Source organism: Diospyros lotus, chromosome 3 (assembly GCF_014633365.1).
Source record: "Diospyros lotus cultivar Yz01 chromosome 3, ASM1463336v1, whole genome shotgun sequence".
NCBI lineage: Eukaryota > Viridiplantae > Streptophyta > Magnoliopsida > Ericales > Ebenaceae > Diospyros > Diospyros lotus.
Window position 1 is genome coordinate 38660426 of NC_068340.1, and position 18080 is coordinate 38678505.

An 18080-nucleotide genomic window follows, 5' to 3' on the forward strand; every position below is an offset into this window, starting at 1 on the left:
GACAACACTTCAATATCTTAAGCGAAAAATATTTTAATCATACAATTTACTATCCCGCCTCAATGTCTTAGATAAGAGATATTTTAAATATTTAAGCTATATTGTGTATTCTAAAATGTAAGTCAAGATGTATCAATAGTATTTTTTATAATAAATTAAAAATATTATATAAAATTATATTTTAAAAATATCATCATATATTATATTTTAACTAACTAAATTATTTATTGAAAAAATTTAAGAAGAAAACCAGCTCATTTTTCCCTACACTCTCATTTAGTGTCTTAACCAGGACCAACATGTAACTAGGAGAATGAATTATACTGAGCTTTTGTTTCTCCATTAGAGATACAGTACTCCATTCAGGCATACACACAATTTTGGCCTTCAAAATGTCAAAAGAGAATTTATTGCTTTTCGTCCCGTCCTTTCCTCGCTTTGCATTTTCCCCTTTCCCTCACTCTTCTCTATCTAAATCTGCAATCTATCTCTTTATATCCGGCTGACTTCAATGGTAAACAATCCGATGGAAATCTCTCTCTTTTTATATTATTTACATAAGGATTCATCATTCTTGTTCCCAGCTTTCTCAGCGGTAGGGGCCTCCTCCATTCTCGGTAGTCCCCATTGCTTCTTTCCCTGTGCCAAAGGCGTATTTACGCTGCATTTTCGTTGAAAAATTTGTAATTGATCAGATTCCTATTTTTAATAGTCAAAAGGTGAAATTATTTATACAAAACCAGCAAAGATGGAAAGCTTAGTTTACTGTTGAGCGTACGGAGTATGTTTAGTCCTGGCTCTAGTTTGTGTGACTTGATGAGCCTCGCTTTCTGCAGCCGTAGTGGCCATACCCACCACAGCAGCATCCTTATCTGCAGCTGCCTCCATTCTTCCTGTCTTTCACTCCCTTAACTGCAAAAGTGGCCAAAACCCATCTTAAGGTGCAGAATTTGAAAATTATGCTCTGCAGGCAATTACTTTAACATCAAATTCATAAAAACCAAACATATGAAAGAAGTATGACTCTATCTATTCTCATTTATACCATAGATGCGCCATGCACTCTACCTGTGGGATACGTTCTGGTGTTTTACATGTTCATATTTTTTTTTCTTTTCTGTGAATATATTGGTGAAAGAAAAGGAAAAGCAATAATAGTACATGAAATGGAAACAAACAAAGTTGAGAGCAAAAGAAATATTACTCTAGTTTCGCCAACAGACTTTTCACTTCACTAATTCCAACACTTGCAGCGTACAGTGCCATCTTCTTCACCTACAACCAAAGAATTTAGTGTGAGAAATCTCTCCAGGTATATTGTGTCACGTGTGATGTCTGATTTATTTTGTATGCCATGGCTACTCCCAGAATCAAAGATGCTTTATATTTTCCGGTTAGTGATACTTACCTCTCTCTTCAATACGAGTTGACCAGGTTGTACGCATAATTATTTATACATTACCAGATGATATAAATTACAGCAAGGGAAAATTTTAATAAACCCCCAGGTTAATATGCATATACCAGACGCTAAAGGCACAAATGGAAGTCTTAACAAGCCACAACGGCAATTTCTAGGGGGCCAATGACCTAAAAACAAAGAAAAAAAACAAGCAAAAGAAGAGGAAAGAAGTCATTCATGGGATTACTTGGAAGGATGTGTAGGCCCAAAACATCAAGCACGTTAATTTGATTATTAAAGGCTCAAAAATTGCATCAAGATAATGTCAACTGTTTCGTATCAAAAGTAGACAACAATTCAACAAGATTAACTAGTTGATGGAAAAAGTCACCTACTGGTTTTATTTATTAATGATATGCATTTTAATTTCAAATTCCTATTTATATTTATTAATTTAATAAAATTATATATATAATTTTACAATTATAAAATGAATCTTGGTCTGGAATCAAAGAAAAATTATTAAAAAGGGCTTTTATGTCGTGACTTGGAATAAACTAAATCTTTTTTTGTGGAGGAACAGAATAACAATTTATTCCTATGGAATAACTAGGAACAAGAAGATCTAATCCAAACACGGGGGAACAAAAAGCATCCTTTTTAACTATTGTCCATCATTCAATGAAGGATAGAAGTTTGAGAAACAAGCAAATCCCTTAACAACTCTCGAAAACATGATAAGCAATATCTGAAAATGGAATAAGACGTTGTCATGAAAGCTAAATGCATTCCACAGCAATTATGTAGCGTGATCCAATAGAAAAATTATGAAACAATGTACCCTGATGAAATCACTTTCCTACAATGTAGTCAAGTCTTGTATAATGAAATCTGAACAGTCCAATTGGTATGTCGTAAATTCACAAGAACACAATTCTTAAGGGATATCAAGTTTTATCCATGCTTAAGCAGAAAGAAGAGCATAATCCACTCCTACTCTTCATTGCAGCAATTGCCTTTGTTTTGTTTACCCATTCTATTCATATAACAAACGAGCAGTCTCTCTACAACACTAAATAAAGTTTAAACTTAGTTTCCCATTTATTTTTTTTGTTCAATACCACATATGTGATGTGTCTTAATAATACCACTTTAAAGGATTTGGATTCAAATAAGTAAGCTGATGGCGGACATTGGAAGTAACCTCTAAATACGTATAAGAAGCATCTTAAAATCGGTTCCAAGGCCCAAGCACTGATTTGGGACGTTTTTGATGAAAGAAACCTCCTAGAAGCTTGTTAGGCTTAATGTTGATGCTTTTATGCATCAAGGGTGTTTTTGTCATTTTGCATTACAATATTTCCTTAAGTCTTTTTCCATAATTCTGATTATGGATTAGGGTTTTATTTATAGTCTTTTCCTAGTCATATTATTAATAACTTTAGTTTTTGTTTAGTTTCCTAACAGGAAAATGATTTCCTAATCCTAGTAGGAATAGGATTACTAGAACTCTATAAATATCATTTTAATCTCTCTTTTTTCACTAGTGAATAGACCAACTGACAGTTTCTCTAAGCATGTTATGCTTTCTTGGAATTGTGTGATGCAATTCTAACCCAAGGTGTGATGCTTAGAGGGCATTTCTCTCTTTCTCTCTACTCCTCCAATTTCAGATTCTTATTTTTGTAACCCTACTTTCAGACCTATTTCCAACCCCCAAATTCCATATTTTCAGCCATATTGTTCCCCCAAATTACCTGCCAACCCATTACACATAACCCTAGCCGGCTAGCCCTTTCAACAGTGTTTCCTAGCATTCTAACCCTAAACAAGCCTCCAATTAGTCATTATTCTAACAATATCAGTTCAGTCCTACAACATAACCCAAAATTATATTTTTGATAATCCAAACAAATCAAGACTTAATTCCACTAGGTGGAGTCAGCTATATGATGCCAATATAATTTGATGGCTAATAATTTTATTTCATGCGTCATGTTAATAGTAAATAATAGTATTAAAAAATAAAGTTATCGTATCTTTCTAATAGTTCAAGCTTTTAGATAAGATGGTGGTCAATAATCTATATGGGAGTAGCCATATGTCTTATTCTCAAACCTTATTGCCAAGGGGATATTTAAACTGTTGAAAATATTTACCCTAATTATGTAGTAAAGACTGGTGATGAGTGTGGGGTCAAGTTGAGAATGAAAAATAATGATATAAAAGATGAAATTACCCCTCTCTGTAATAGCTTAAACTTTTAGATGAGTTGGTCAATAATTTTTACCACTTCAAAAATTATTCAATAACTGCATAAGCACCACGTTCATGCTAATAATGTGCAAGAGAGCCAAGTAAATATACCTCCAATTTATCTTCCTTAGATCTATGAGATTTAGGAAGCATGCGAAACTCTTCGGTCAACCGAATGCATTCCTGAAGACTATCAGGGGATACAAAGTCGAGTGCCACTTTAATGCAGGACTGAACAAGAAGTTGACAGCACAATAAATTAGTTTCCACGTATGTTTTACATAAAGGGGGAGGTAGGTTAAGAATAGAAGTATAATAAATGAGGATATAGTCATAGATAAACCATAGGATCAATAAAACTTGAAGGAAATGCTCCATAAATTTTGTGAGTTAATTAAAAGCAGAAATTACAGTTATAAGCTTATCCCCAAGGAAGGAACATTAAATTCTAGGAATATTAAATAGGTAAACTGTAAGGAAATAATTCTCTACGCTGTGAAAAGAACTTAAATAGCATCAATTCCTGCCTCACAACCCCAAAAAAAGGCAATCTTGAAACAAGGCATACTTATTTAAAAAGGACTTCACCTGTCTGTTTCTCACTTGATGTGGGCATCCTGCAGGAATGAAAACAGCCTCTCCAAGGTACTGTTCAAATGTCCAAGGTTCTACATCTGCATAAGAAAGTCAGCAAGCCAGTTTGATAAATGAGTGCAGTCATGTATTAGGCAAAGCAAAGTGAGGATTAGCAATTTCTTACTGTATTCCTCCTTGAGCTGCTTCTTATGCCTCTCATTCAGATAAAAGGTCTGGTCATGAATGGGATGATCAACCTAAGACAGGTTCAACATGTCATGTCAGAAACTCATATTAAATCGAAATTATTGAACAGTGGAAAGCAACAATACATACAGAATTCAGAGGACAATTGTTGATGTGAAATTCTTTCTGATGCTTCATCAAATATTCAGTTAACTTGGGAACATCCTGTCTACGGAAGATGTCCCATACAGCACCTCCTTGTGCAACATTTGAAGGGTTGTTGCTTTGGATAGTATCATTTACTAGAACCAAATTTGCCCCCTCCTGTTGAATATCCTTGTTTCCTACTTCCGGAGATTGTCTACACAACATTCTTTCAAGCGTGTCAAATATCTTGTCTGTTCTGCCATGAAGCTGAGGCGAGTCTTCAACTTCATATTCCTTCTGTAACTCCTTTATGATTTTCTGTTGCCATGGATCAATCTTCACCTCAGTTGTGTGTGTCAGTACATTAACCTAATAGAAGGAAAGAGAAACAGATCACAACTTTATGATGTGAAAAAGCAGGAAGAACAGCTTAAAACTGCATGGAATTTGGTGTTTATAACACATCAGAATAGGAAAAAGGATATAAGAGGTATGTATACCAGGAAACGAATAAGTTGGAAACAATATAGTGCCATGAACAAATTAAATGATTACACAAACATAATAGATAGCAAAGAAAGCCTTTGGAGCTGTGCTATTGCACTCAAACCTAAAATTGCAAGATAATGAAGAATTTAAGTGAATGAACACAGATTGAGATAGTTAGAAACAATTAAAGGCAGTACATGAATCATTATAAACCCTAAAAGAAACTTCGGTTAAGATTTAGACCAAATCATACATTTTATATTGGTGCAATATTCGTGAATTTTTACTACACAAAAGAAACAGCAGGCATGTAGTCAAGTAGTTACTAGTGATCAAATCCAGTAAAAATGCTAATTGAGACTTCCAGTGAATAAAACAATCTGCCACACCAACAAGCCTTAATCCCATTACATGAGGTTGGCTACTTGGATTCTAGCTTCCCAATCAGTCAAAACCTAGCATGCTTCCTTTAAAATGGACCTGATCAGAATAAAAAGTTAATTATGCCATGTCAATAAACATTATTTTCAGAACTACAAGTAATATTGTTCAACAAAGGGGGAAAAAGGTAAAAGACGAAGAAATATCTTCATATTATGATGACTTTACATTTACAAGTATAAACACATACATATAAATATATAGATATATATATCTTGAGTTTCAGTTAAGATGTTCCATCAACATATTATATCCACCTTGGTGAATGCCCACATGTAAAACATCACCATGACAAACTTCCAAGTGTAAAAAAAAAGCATATTTCTGAAAGCTTTCAAGCTGGATTAGCATCAAAGACTATATTGAATTACAACAGGCAATTCAACTAATACAACTGGACATGAGATTTACACCAGAAAAGAAATGTGTCTACCTAAATCTGTCGGCACATCTCAGTACCACCTATAATGTAAGCTCAAGCCATGAGAACCCAATTCCACCAGTAACCCTCATATTATGCTATCATTTTTCGATAGAACATTATACCATTACATATTAGTTCCAGAATTCATTGCACTTTTAAGACACTCAGGTATATAATCTTGGAATGAAATCCTAACCTGAATTTATACAACAAAAACCACGATACTAGATGCAGAGATGGCAGATATTTGAGCCAACAATGTTATTGAAACAACATATGGACAGAAACAAACTGAAACACAAAAGGTTCCAAAAAACAATTAAATCTAAGGCTTGGAGAAGCTTTTGGAACAACCTAAACAACAATTCAATTTGGTGCCAGAACCCCCAGTTTCATTTATTGAGATACCAAAAAGTTGTGAAAAATTTTAAAGATGTTAAAGTCCCATGAGAAGATGTGAAAAACATTATCATGGCTTTATCATTAAACAAGAGTAATAAGAAACATCAAATCAGAGCTTTTTCAGAAAGGAAACATACCGCATCAGAAATGTCACAGTGAAGTTTAGTCACCGAATCACCTCTACCAAGCTCTTCCGGATATCCATAAGCGATATAGCTCTTTGGTCCCAAATCAGGTTTCAAAGCACCATCAGGAAGTTTTGTAGCAACATTCAGAAGACCAAACCTGGGATGAGTATAATCAGTGTAAGGAAGCATAGCAAGAAACTCAGCCCCATGCCTCGGTAAACAATCCTCAAATGAGTTTGTTGGTGGCCAATCCTTCAGCTTCAACATCTCAGGCCAGCCAGTCTGATGCCTGCGACCCTCCAAATAGCCCCTGAAGAACTGATGAATGTTAATCTCAACCTGCAGAATAAAAACAAAAAGTATTTAGGCCATGATTTTGAAGTCAGAGAAAAATTTTCCCTTGAAAGAATAAGCAAAACGGCCAGTAGGAATTTTAGCTGATTCTGGTTACAAACTGCATGGAGCCCAAAAAATGCCAATTAAATCAATAGAAACAGATGTTTCAAGCTACTGATAGACTGTTCAACATGGTGAAGCTAAATGGGAATAGCACCAGTGTTGATTTGTGGACTCAATCATGCACAAGCACATAACACTCAACTTATTCTTCAGCTAACTCCCAGTCAAATCCCTTGACAGGAGCCATCTATGGCTGAACTATGATTTACAAGGCCAGTAGGAGTTCATAATGAACAACCAATTATAGTGTGTCATAGTAAACAGACAATAAGGAATTGGAAAATTCCAAGTAACAAATAGTCATTTTGAAAAAGAGATGCTGCCTATGTTGGATATTATAAAACACGTCAAACATTCATCCAAAGGCGTCTCATCAATCAATTTGATCAGAAAATCAGAAAAATATGTCAATCATTATTTCAGGTATGTTTTAATATTTTATTAGGTATGTTAGAATCAAAGACACCTTATACAATTGGAGACAGATGTATAATCCTCCATGGTTCAAACACACAAAAACATGCTGCAAGTTTGAAGAAAATAATTTAGATCGACTGGTAAAATAAAACAATGTTGACTTTACCTTAATCCCCCAGTCTTTACTCTTTAATTTCAGATTTTTCTTCTTTCCAAAACTTGTAATTTGTGTATCAAGTTGAGATTTCTAAAATAGATATTGGAGTTTGTATTAACACTACTTTCCTAATGTGCAGAATGTAAAAAACTAACTTGCGTACAGAGCTACATTCATTTGTTAAGAAAGAACTCTAGAAATTGATAATATTACCCCATAAAATTCCAAGTGTGACACAATATCTAAAGTAAAAATTCCAGGATTTACAGTAGGGCACGTGCCCCCACTGTAAATCTGCCCCTGATGACACATTAAAAACATAGATACACCAATTTTCAAATTTGATGGACATGAAAGGCTGGAGACACAAAAATTATAGCAAATGATAAAATATGGCAACTGAATTCGCCTGAGCCAGTGGCCTTTTGTAGTCAAGAAAATTCCTCCTTCAATTTGAAAATATTCCTCCGTATAGGACTATAAGAAATTTCATTGGAAACCTAACTTTTGTTTGAAATGGAAGATAAATCTCAATAACATATTCTATGGTATGAAGAAGGTTGTTCTATGGGAACCTAGAGAACATTTTTTTGTTTATTTTGAAGTAATTGCATAAAGATAATTTATTAAAAAAATTTATACATTTAATTAAACGAGATCGTGAACACACAAGGCAAAAGCACATTGGCCACTCATAAGATCCTACCAGCATCATAATAGTGAGAATTATGAACAGGCACAAAGGGAAGTGTCAGCCACAAGATGAAACCTGCATGGACCAAACACATACCTCACACCAATCCAAGCAATCAATAGCCTTAACGCAAACACTATTCTCTTTCAGTTTTCGTTTTGCACCTCTGAAAGCCCTCCACATGACCATTGGCTCCCAACTAAGACCAGATGTGTTTGCCAGCACATTTCTAACTATAACAGGTTCACCTCTCATCCAGTGCATCTGGAAATGTTCAAATTCACTGTCTTCTGAATTAACAGCGTTGGGGCAGTATAGAAAATTATCGTGGCTGTCCTCCCTAAAAGATGCCAACCTTACTCCAGAATCATTCACATTACCTCCTGCATATCTGACAGGAAAGCACAAAGAACATGCCTGAGAAAAATTGATATCTGATGCCTGATAATTGATTGTAAGATCCTCAGCACTTCTAATTAGGTTATCAACCCAATTGGCATCAAAGATACGTCTCATGACCAGTACTCCAGCACCACAACCTCCAAGTTCTTTTGGAGGGCAAGGAATGCTGCCATCCATCTTCAATCTCCAATCAAAACTATTGTTTACTTTAGAAGTCTCTTGGCTCCCCAAACCATATTCATTCCGATCAGCAGAAATCTCATCCTTCATGTCCTTAGAGCGACCATTCAACCTTTCCAAAAACTGCCAAATAGAAGGCTGTGTTCCACTACCTCCAGGCTGAAAACCTTTTCTGAGTTCCCGACAACAATTGAGACAAAGATCATACGAACAAACAGGGTTTGAGCAGCTTCTTTGGAAATTAACAATGGATGTATTGCAGTTGTCGCTGTTGAATAAGAATTTATGTTTGGTTAGATTTTGTATCATAATCAATTAAAACCTGAAAAGTGTAAATATCCTGTTTAGAGAATCCAAAACATATCTATGACAATCAAGTAATTAGAAGACGCATGTATAACAGATTTAAAGACACCAAGATAGAGAGAGAGAGAAAATAACAGTAGGAGAGATATTAGTTCTCTGGGATCTCCCCCCCACCCACAAAACAAAAATTAAAAAAGTTAAACACTGAGGGAGCGGTATAATGAAACACTAAGCAACATGGCTTTAATGAATGATTCACATCAACTATACTGTCTGACCCACAAGCTAGACAGCTAGGTGAAAACTTTTTTTTTTTTCAGTTAATCACCACACTTCAGAGACAAAAACCTTAAGTTTAAGCTCTAGCTATAACTTGAAGTGATCTTATTCCCACAAGATAATATAATAGTACTTCAATGCACTGAAGAGACTATAGATCTAAGGTGTCCAATGAGAAATGGTTAAGAAAAGACATTGTAAAGCAGAAATATCACAAGATATAAATCATGTTTGTTGCACTGCTAAATGACTGCATATTCCAGTTCATGCGACCTACATGCAGATGTCAATACTAATCCAAAAGTCACTTTGATGAAACATGCAGAGGAACAGTTAATCACGTCATAAGTGTGCAAGTCATTTAGAACAACATGCCTATTGGCCCATAACCTAAGTTCAAGGATTTACAGCTCTAGAAAGTAAATCCTTTCAATTGATGTCCTAAGTCTGGGAAGTAAATCCTTGAAATCATTTTCTGAACACATGAATTTGATGTACTCTATCTTTGAAAGGATTATTTGAAGCAAAACTAAGAACTACCATTCCACTCCTAAACTATCAAAAATAAAATAAAAATACGAGACTCCCTGCATCTTGCTGAGATATGTCACTTCATAGAAAGAAAGATTCCTGGTGCATGGCAACATATCAACTAGTCTATTCAAGGTGAGAATTGAAAATCTGATTTACAGAATTGAGAGAAAACAGAAGGGAAGAAAGGAGAAATTGAAGGGAAGAACTAAAAGTGTAAAATCAAATCTCTATTAAGCTAGGGTTACAAGTACTTATATCATAACATTGTAACTTCTATGTACAAGCTACCTATGCTAGGCAAAAGGTACAACTAGTACATACAGTACACTAATACAAGCTTATATGAACTCTCAACAAGAATCAAGTAAACATGGAAAATATCAAAGAATTAAGCCAAACATAGAAACAAATAAGAGATAATATCTTAGTGCAAAACTAAGTTCCAAAATTATTGGTTATGATTTCCTTTCTAACTAATTGCTTAGATTTCCCTTTTTCATATATTTCCATCCTTTAACTCACACTCTGATTGATTATTTATAATTGAACATCAACAATGGTAGTGGTAGAGCTACTGTTAAGCTCGCAATTTGCCTCATGGTATTCAAAGCAGATGAAGTCTGAGGCTTTCCACCACACTGTTTCTCCCTCATGGTCATCAAGCCTTCAATTGTCAGTTTCCTTCTGACTCTCTTCACTTATATTTTCCCTCTTTCTTTTCTCTCAAGAAGGTTTCACCCACATCTCCCACCATTTGCCGCAATATTCTTGAATATCAGTTTTTTGGTGCCTAAATGACCTCTACAAGCAGTTTAGAACACAAAATGATCACAACACCATTACTGCCACCACCATGCTACAATTTCAAGTGTAAAGTCTGGTGGAAGCTTGGCCTTATAGTGAATGGTTTTCAGATTTTGGTCAATCGATCTATTATTGGCCTTTACTGGCAAATTGTGCTCCTTATATGCTGTGAGACAACCAATTGATTTTGTTCTCTTTTTTTTTTTTTTTTTTTTTGTTCTCTTTAATTTTATTACTCTTTCTTTTTGCTTTCTCTATTCAGTTCTACTTATTCTCTCTGCTTTATTTCTTCTATTTCTCTCTTTGGTCCCTCATCAAATTTTGGTTATCATCAACTTAATCATCATCACAAGCCTTAATCCCACTACACATCTTCAGCTACATACATTTTAGCTGTTTAGTCATCTACATCCACAGCCATAGCTTCTATAAGACCATCAAATCCCATGCCATGTCTAAGCATTTTTCACCATTTTTCCAGTTTGCCACAATAACTCTTTTATTAAAAACTTCTTCCACAACCATAGTTTTTGTAAGACCGTCATATCCATGTCATAAGTGCATCTATTGATTTTATTCTCACATGTCCAAACCATCTTAATCAATCTTGTGCATTTTATCTTCAATAAACTTTAACCATATTACGAACAATTTCAATCCTAATTCTCTATGTTCTTATATAGCCACACATATGCCACAGCATCCTTGTCTAATTACACTAATATTTTGCAAATGTTAATACTTAATTGCCCAACATTCTAACCCATCCATCAAAGATGATCTTAAAACCATGAACCATCCAATAGAACTTTCCTTTTTACTTCTCTTGGAAGGCTATTTGGAAACTGAAAGTGCCTTCTAGAGCGACTTTCTCTGTGTGTAGTCCTTCACTTGGTTCCATTACCATTGATAACTTGAAGAAGAGAATACACATTATGGAAGAATGGCATCTCATGGGTACAAAGGCAGGAAAGTAAGTGGACAATCGCCCTCTTACATCGCTTTTTTGTTCACCAATTGACTTTGGTTTTAAATGGTCTTGGTGTTTCTTGGGTCATGACCACTCCCACTTTGGACTTTTTTTACTCTAGTATAAGGAGTTGTCCAAAGAAGAACCTATGATCGGCATTGAACATCACTCACTTTTTATGTATTGCGGCATATATGGACTTGAAAATACAATGCACTTTTTTCAATAGTAAACTGCCTGTTTCTACTTTTTTCTGGCTCTAAGAAGATTCCTCTTTTGTATTATCCTCTTTTACCCCTTTGCTTGACGATCTATTCATTATAGATAGTGTCATAGGTTTGGTTTCCTTTCCATTTTTATAGTGTTCGGCTACTTTTTGTGGCTTTTAATATTATTCATTTCCTTGTAAACAAGAAGTTCTATAGGGAGCCTCATGCATAGAGAATTCCCTTTTTCAATTAAAGATTTTAGGTGCCAAAAATGAGGAAAAAAGATTTGAAAACATAAAATTAAAGCACAAGGAAAAAGGAAAATTAGACAAAGTGAAGGAAAACACAGTTAGCAAAATAAAAACATGAAAAAACCTTACCTATCCCACAATCATGAGACCCACTCTCATTCCAAGCAGTTGTTTAACCACAATCATATCAAGCACTTATTGAGTTATGTTGATTCAAGTCCCGCTTCACACACTCACACTCAACCCTCAAGAAAGACACAAGACTTCTCACAGAATAGACAGAATAGGATAGAACAAAAACAACACGAACATACAAAAAAGGACACCAGATTTTATCCTGGTTCGGATCACCTTGAATAGGTAGATCCTACATCCAGCCTGTCAGGGGCTTCAGGCTTCCACTATCTTGAAATAAAAATCGTTACAATGCACTGCACTCACAGCTCTATGGACCGAGCTATTCTCACTAAGATTACAAAGGCTAACAGTTAGTCTTTTCTCTCACACAGCAAACAACTCAAGATACAATGAATTCAAGAGAAGAAAGAACCACCCAGGCCCTCTATTTATAGAACATAGGGGCAGGAGATACAAGGAAACAAATAAAAAACTAACCGGTAGTTGACTTATGTGGCAGTTACCGTTACACAATGCCTAACCGCTCGTTTCCTTTCTCGTATTCTTTCTATCTTCCAAGCCATAAGACTAATCTTAGGAAAACACTTTAACAAGTTACAATTAGTTGAGTATCATGTTACAGATAACTGTCATCTAAGTATTTGTTCTTTATAAAATTCCATGTCAGTTTGCACAATCATTAACTGTTTCCATATTTACAGTTTGGGAAGAAAATGCTACATTGCCCAATGAAAGGAAACCGTGGCTTAAGAATACACACCAACCATAGTTAGATAAAAAGTGCCACAAAATGCATGCTATTCAAAAATATATGGCAAAGCACCAAGGACAAAGTAATTACTCTCCTTAAAAAATTTCAAACAACTACCCAGTTCTCACCCTTCATTGCCATGTTTTTCCAAACCATGAAAGATTCTGAGTCAATCTAGTGAAGAAATTTTAATTTCACACCTGGAGGTTTTAGCTCAAGAAACGACATAAACATATCAAGCCTTAATCCCTCTAGGTGTGATTGGCTATAAAAATTCCAAGCTTGCCAATCGCATAAATTATATAAATAAACAAATAATCTTTTTTAATGAATTCATAGACTACTTTCATTTATATGAAATTTGGAGGTTAACCAGTGGTGGCACACAAATTCTGATAAATGATGCTTCAGTTAAGCCACTTGTGAGCATGAGAAATACCAGTATACTCTCTCATCTTCATTAACTGTAGACTTTTCTACATCTGCTTCTGTCAATTCCATACCTGCCATACAATGAACAAACACCCAGATATCACAACAGAATATATCTAGATATAAAGAAAGGAAGCCTCCAAGTGATCATGAAAAAATTTTCAATACCACGTATGCCAGCTTCAACACTCAGCTCGGAATTCTGTTCACTTTGGATATGTTGCAGAAGAGGGAGAATTTTGTGTAGCAAATAAAGTGATCTATGCAATCTGATATTCTCACCTACCTCCTTTTGGGTAGCCTGTTGCATCCAGATTATGTGATTTTGATTAAAACTGCATTCAATAAAGATACATAACATAAAAGGAAAATATAAATTAAAGAACCATGATCAACATACCTTAATAGTTACATTTGCTTTAAGGCATGATCTGCAATTGCAATTTCCACGACAAAATGGACATGCATTCTCGATTTCCTCCTTTCTTTCATGGTACCTATTTCAGAGCAATTTATAACAACCAGACAGAAGCACTTCATATTGGCAATAAAATATGGCACAGCTTGTGAAAATTCAGTCCTTTTAAGCTTTGACAATTTATTACCAGTGTTTTACTTGCATTGCCTAACCCTGAGTTTGAACAAAAAGAAAAAAGATTTTCCTTTTTTTTCAACAGAAATATCTATTTCTGGCAATTATCAAAATTCAAGATAGGGTTAAATAGCTTACTAACAAACAAGTTTTATGAGTTAACATTACCACTTTGCAAGGCACTCATAACAGTAGCATTTCTTTTTGCAATTTAAACAACATACAATGCCATTCTTATCACTCCTCAAGCACTGATGGCACATCAGCCTTCTTTGCTTGTTTCTTGAACTGCTATCATCCTGAATCAGAAACCTTAAGAGGTGAAAGAAATTTCCAAGTGGGAATTTAAAAAAAAAAAAATCACTATAACAACAAATATAGGCATCAGCAAGACAAAATTGTAAAGACAGTGTATAATCTGTTAGTTTCCCAATTCCCTGTCCTCCCTCTTATGCCCTTCCCCTACTTGTTCAAGCATAGGCCATCTTTCTGTTACCGCTACGTAGATGAAAGTAATAGAATACAAACAACTGCAAAAGCTTAAAAAAAAAAGTCATAACAAGGACAAACTCATGGATCATCTTGTCAAATGATCATCTTATTAACAGTTTCTACTGGTGCAGCATTGACCAGTGATTAGATACTGAACGCATAAACATTCAACCATTAGATCTACACTTCACTGTAACTTCCTGATTAAAATGAAAAATCACATTCAACAAATGATCACAATTTATATTCTGCTTTTGCAGAGTTCCTGTTCAGCCTCAGTATGTCAGAGATGATATTTTGACTTCTTGTTTGAGTTGCATAAAGTCCGGTGACGATAATTTTTCATAAACTAATCAAGGGAATCACTGAGGAATGAATGAATGAATTTAGAAGAACTCGCTGATAATCCTGAACTCACCGATGCAGTTGCTTCTCCTTTCTTGGAGGATTTTTCCCCTTCTGAATTTACATTTTTTCTTGGTCTTCCCCGGGTCCTTTTCACATTTTCATTTTGCAAGGGGGAAACAATTTTCCTCTTGTTCTTCGAACCCTTGGGCCTGCCAGGCCCCTTCCGCTTTACAATACCATCTGCTACACCAGCACCACCTTCAACTGACACTTCTTGATCACCAGCATTCCCTCCCTGGCCCTGGCCGTCGGGAGCCGCCGGAGGGACCTGATTACCGTCCTCCGCTGCCGCCGGCAAGTCCCAATTCCGCGGCCATCCTTCGGCCGATGGTCCTCCGCTCGCACAGCCTTTCATCTCAAGCCACGCCCTAACCCTAAACCACGAAATCTGCCTCTCGCAACAAACCCTGCAATAAAATGCCCGCTCTTTGCACATCCAAGTGGGCGCGCCGCCCCTTCTTCTACTACACCTCCAGCGCAGCAGCTCAGCCGCATCCCCACCGTCGCGTCGCACCACGTGTCCCGTCATCACCGGAAAGAAATCTACAGAATGATGAGAAATCTACATGAATGGAATACCATTAAGTGCCGCTTTCAATAGGGTTCATGAACGCATTTGACCTGCTCGCCCCCCTCTGAATGAATTCACCTCTTTTCCGGTAGCCGGTTTGAGCAATTCCCATTACCATCGTTTGATTTTGTCGCTTCCCGCTTGCTTTTGTTTCTTTGTTTCCGTTCCGGTTTCAGCTTGGAGTTGGAAGCGGAGCACACAGAAACAGTGGAAGTCTGGTTTGTTCAAAAATAACTACTTATAGGTGTCGGCGGGGTCCACATTCCATAATAAAACAGATATCATATTTAAATATTTTGTGCTTTTCTAATTTTAATTTCTCTTTATAAATTCAGCCATATATTTTATTTTAATATTTAATATTATTTGATATATTTTAATGAATTTATTAATTGTTTGTCAAGAGCTATTTCTCATTGTTTAAAGCAAACTACTAGTTGTTGTGTATTGTGTTTAGGTGCATTGATATTATATTTTTTAAAAGTTTATATAAAAAAATTGAGACTAATAAATTATATGGAATTAAAATCAATAAGAGATCTGAATCAACTCGACTTTAATTGAGTTAGTTCAAATTTATATTAGGATCGGTCTGTGACTCTTGGTGCAATTTTATGAACATAATAAAGATTAATTCGAAATTGTATAAAGATTGAATCAATTGTTAACGTTAAATTTAAATCAACCTAAACTTCTAGAGACATAGTAAATTTCACTTTGTAAAGATAATTGCATTGTTGAACTTACATTAAATATAGATAAAATTTTATAGACACCTCTTATAATTTTACTCTTTCACACGGATACTCTTTATATCTTAAATTTTGTTCTAAAATTCTTATTTCTTTTAATTCCTTGTATGCATATCTCTTATAATTTTAACAACTAATGTCATCTATTATAAGTTAAAACTTAAAATAGACTTTTTCTTGCATTTCCCTTTCAAGCAACATAGTTTGTGCAATATAAACAATAATTAATATAAATTAACTTTAAATTCACTGAAATAAATAATAAAATCCAATATCGATATAAACAATCGTTGGCAATAGTTCAAGCTGACATGGCATCTTGAACGCATCACCTATGAATCTATTTCAACAATGGCAAGTTGGCAACTCAAAAATAAATGAGACAGAAATGAATTGAGTAGGAAAGATCTAATCAAGAGAAATAGGTTGTAAATATCAGAGAATACTAGATAAAAAAATTGGCAGTGACTCTCTCACTTACGAGAAAAAAAAAATGATAGTGACTAATGTCATAGGAAAGATGTTGAAGGTAATGGTGAATGGCAAGCCAATTGGCACATTGAGCATGATGGAGATCAACACCACCATGATTGGGGCATCTCAACTTTCCTCAATGATGTGGAGCAATTAGAAGAGAACATCCTAAATCAGTTGGTGAAGCGGAAAAATAAGAAATACACATTACTTTTAGCTTGGATGTTAGATTTCTGCAAGCGAGTACACTCTGGAAGCGTCTTTCAATTGTGCACAATTTTATCAAGTGACAATTTTAGCCAACACATTGTCAAACTTTCGGGAGTCAAATTACGTCATTTAGGGTCCGTTTTAGCTTTTTGTTTAAGTTTTGAGTCAATTTAAGGGTGTTTTCATCAATTTAGCATTTTTTGTTAGTTTTAATTAAATTTATCTAATGATTTAGGATTTGATTTAAAGAGATGTTGACGGCCAAAAAACACATACTTTTGGTAGTCAATAACATTTTTAAATTTTCCCATTAATTGGTGAATTTCAATATATTTTGCATGTCCATTCGAGTGAAATTTGATCAACACCGTAAGTTACGAATAAAATACTATTATTCTTATTTATATTTATGTTCTGCATCACACACATCGAGGGTGATTTTCATATTCTTGTTAATATGTTGATATATATTATCGCAAGTCCAAGTACATGTTGCTACTTAAATGTTTATTTGCGTTAGTTATTGAATGTCACAAAAAAGGTTAGATTGGCTTTACCTCTCAACATTTAGGGAAAGGGCGCTACAAGAAGACAACCTCAAGTCCATAATAACAAAGAAGGTTTTGCTGTTTTCTTCTTATTCAAGTGCTTGTTTCTTCTTTGATTACATTTTTTTCTTCTGCCATAGTCAATGATGGAAACCATCCCCACAAAGGCATTATTTTAGCTAACTTTACTTTAATTATGATTTTATTAAATGAATTTAGCTGAGTTAGGATTTAATAGAAAATAAAAATCAATAAAACCCAACATTAAGAAAACATACTTAAAAGAGGAACTTCCCTGCACAATTACCATTGATTAATTGTTCATTGACTTAATCAAGAAGTTTAATTGCTTCTTGAATCATTAAATAAAAATATATTGTTTATTTAAGCAATTTAGCACTTCTCTCTTTTACAATAACTAAACGAAACTTTAAACTTTTTATTCTGACATATACTCCCATTTAATAAAAAAAATTATAATGTTCTTCCCTTGAATGTCAATCAACATTTGAAAGACAGTCTCAGCCCACCAAAAAAGCACCATTAAGGCAAAAAGAAGAAGAAAAAAGTGTTACAAGGAGATCATTAGTCCTTGAATT

The 18080-nt window shown here is 34.8% G+C and overlaps 1 protein-coding gene across 2 annotated transcripts; it reads right to left on the reverse strand.

The window, feature by feature from the left end:
• Positions 1–302: 302 nt before the first annotated feature.
• Positions 303–15691, reverse strand: LOC127797421 (lysine-specific demethylase JMJ27-like). Of its 2 annotated transcripts, none has more exons than XM_052330303.1 (14): positions 14937–15691; positions 14195–14325; positions 13835–13931; positions 13603–13735; positions 13442–13505; positions 8275–9028; positions 6461–6790; positions 4571–4936; positions 4419–4491; positions 4247–4332; positions 3770–3889; positions 1205–1275; positions 779–912; positions 303–661 (listed from the first exon to the last, which is right to left on the reverse strand). In XM_052330303.1, the coding sequence occupies exons 1-13, from the start codon at positions 15453–15455 to the stop codon at positions 909–911; spliced, it is 2748 nt and encodes a 915-aa protein (XP_052186263.1). In that variant the 5' UTR covers positions 15456–15691; the 3' UTR covers positions 303–661; positions 779–908. The 2 variants fall into 2 exon arrangements, with proteins under 2 accessions (XP_052186263.1, XP_052186264.1); XM_052330304.1 differs by having other exon boundaries at positions 767–912.
• Positions 15692–18080: the final 2389 nt, after the last annotated feature.

Excerpts from the sequence above, each read along its gene's own strand:
- LOC127797421 (XM_052330303.1), bottom strand. The coding sequence starts at position 15,455 with ATGACGGGACACGTGGTGCGACGCGACGGTGGGGATGCGGCTGAGCTG. Across the intron at positions 13,736-13,834 it reads AAGCAAATGTAACTATTAAG|GCTACCCAAAAGGAGGTAGG; the intron begins GTATGTTGATCA and ends TGGATGCAACAG. Across the intron at positions 4,937-6,460 it reads ACTGTGACATTTCTGATGCG|GTTAATGTACTGACACACAC; the intron begins GTATGTTTCCTT and ends TCCTTCTATTAG.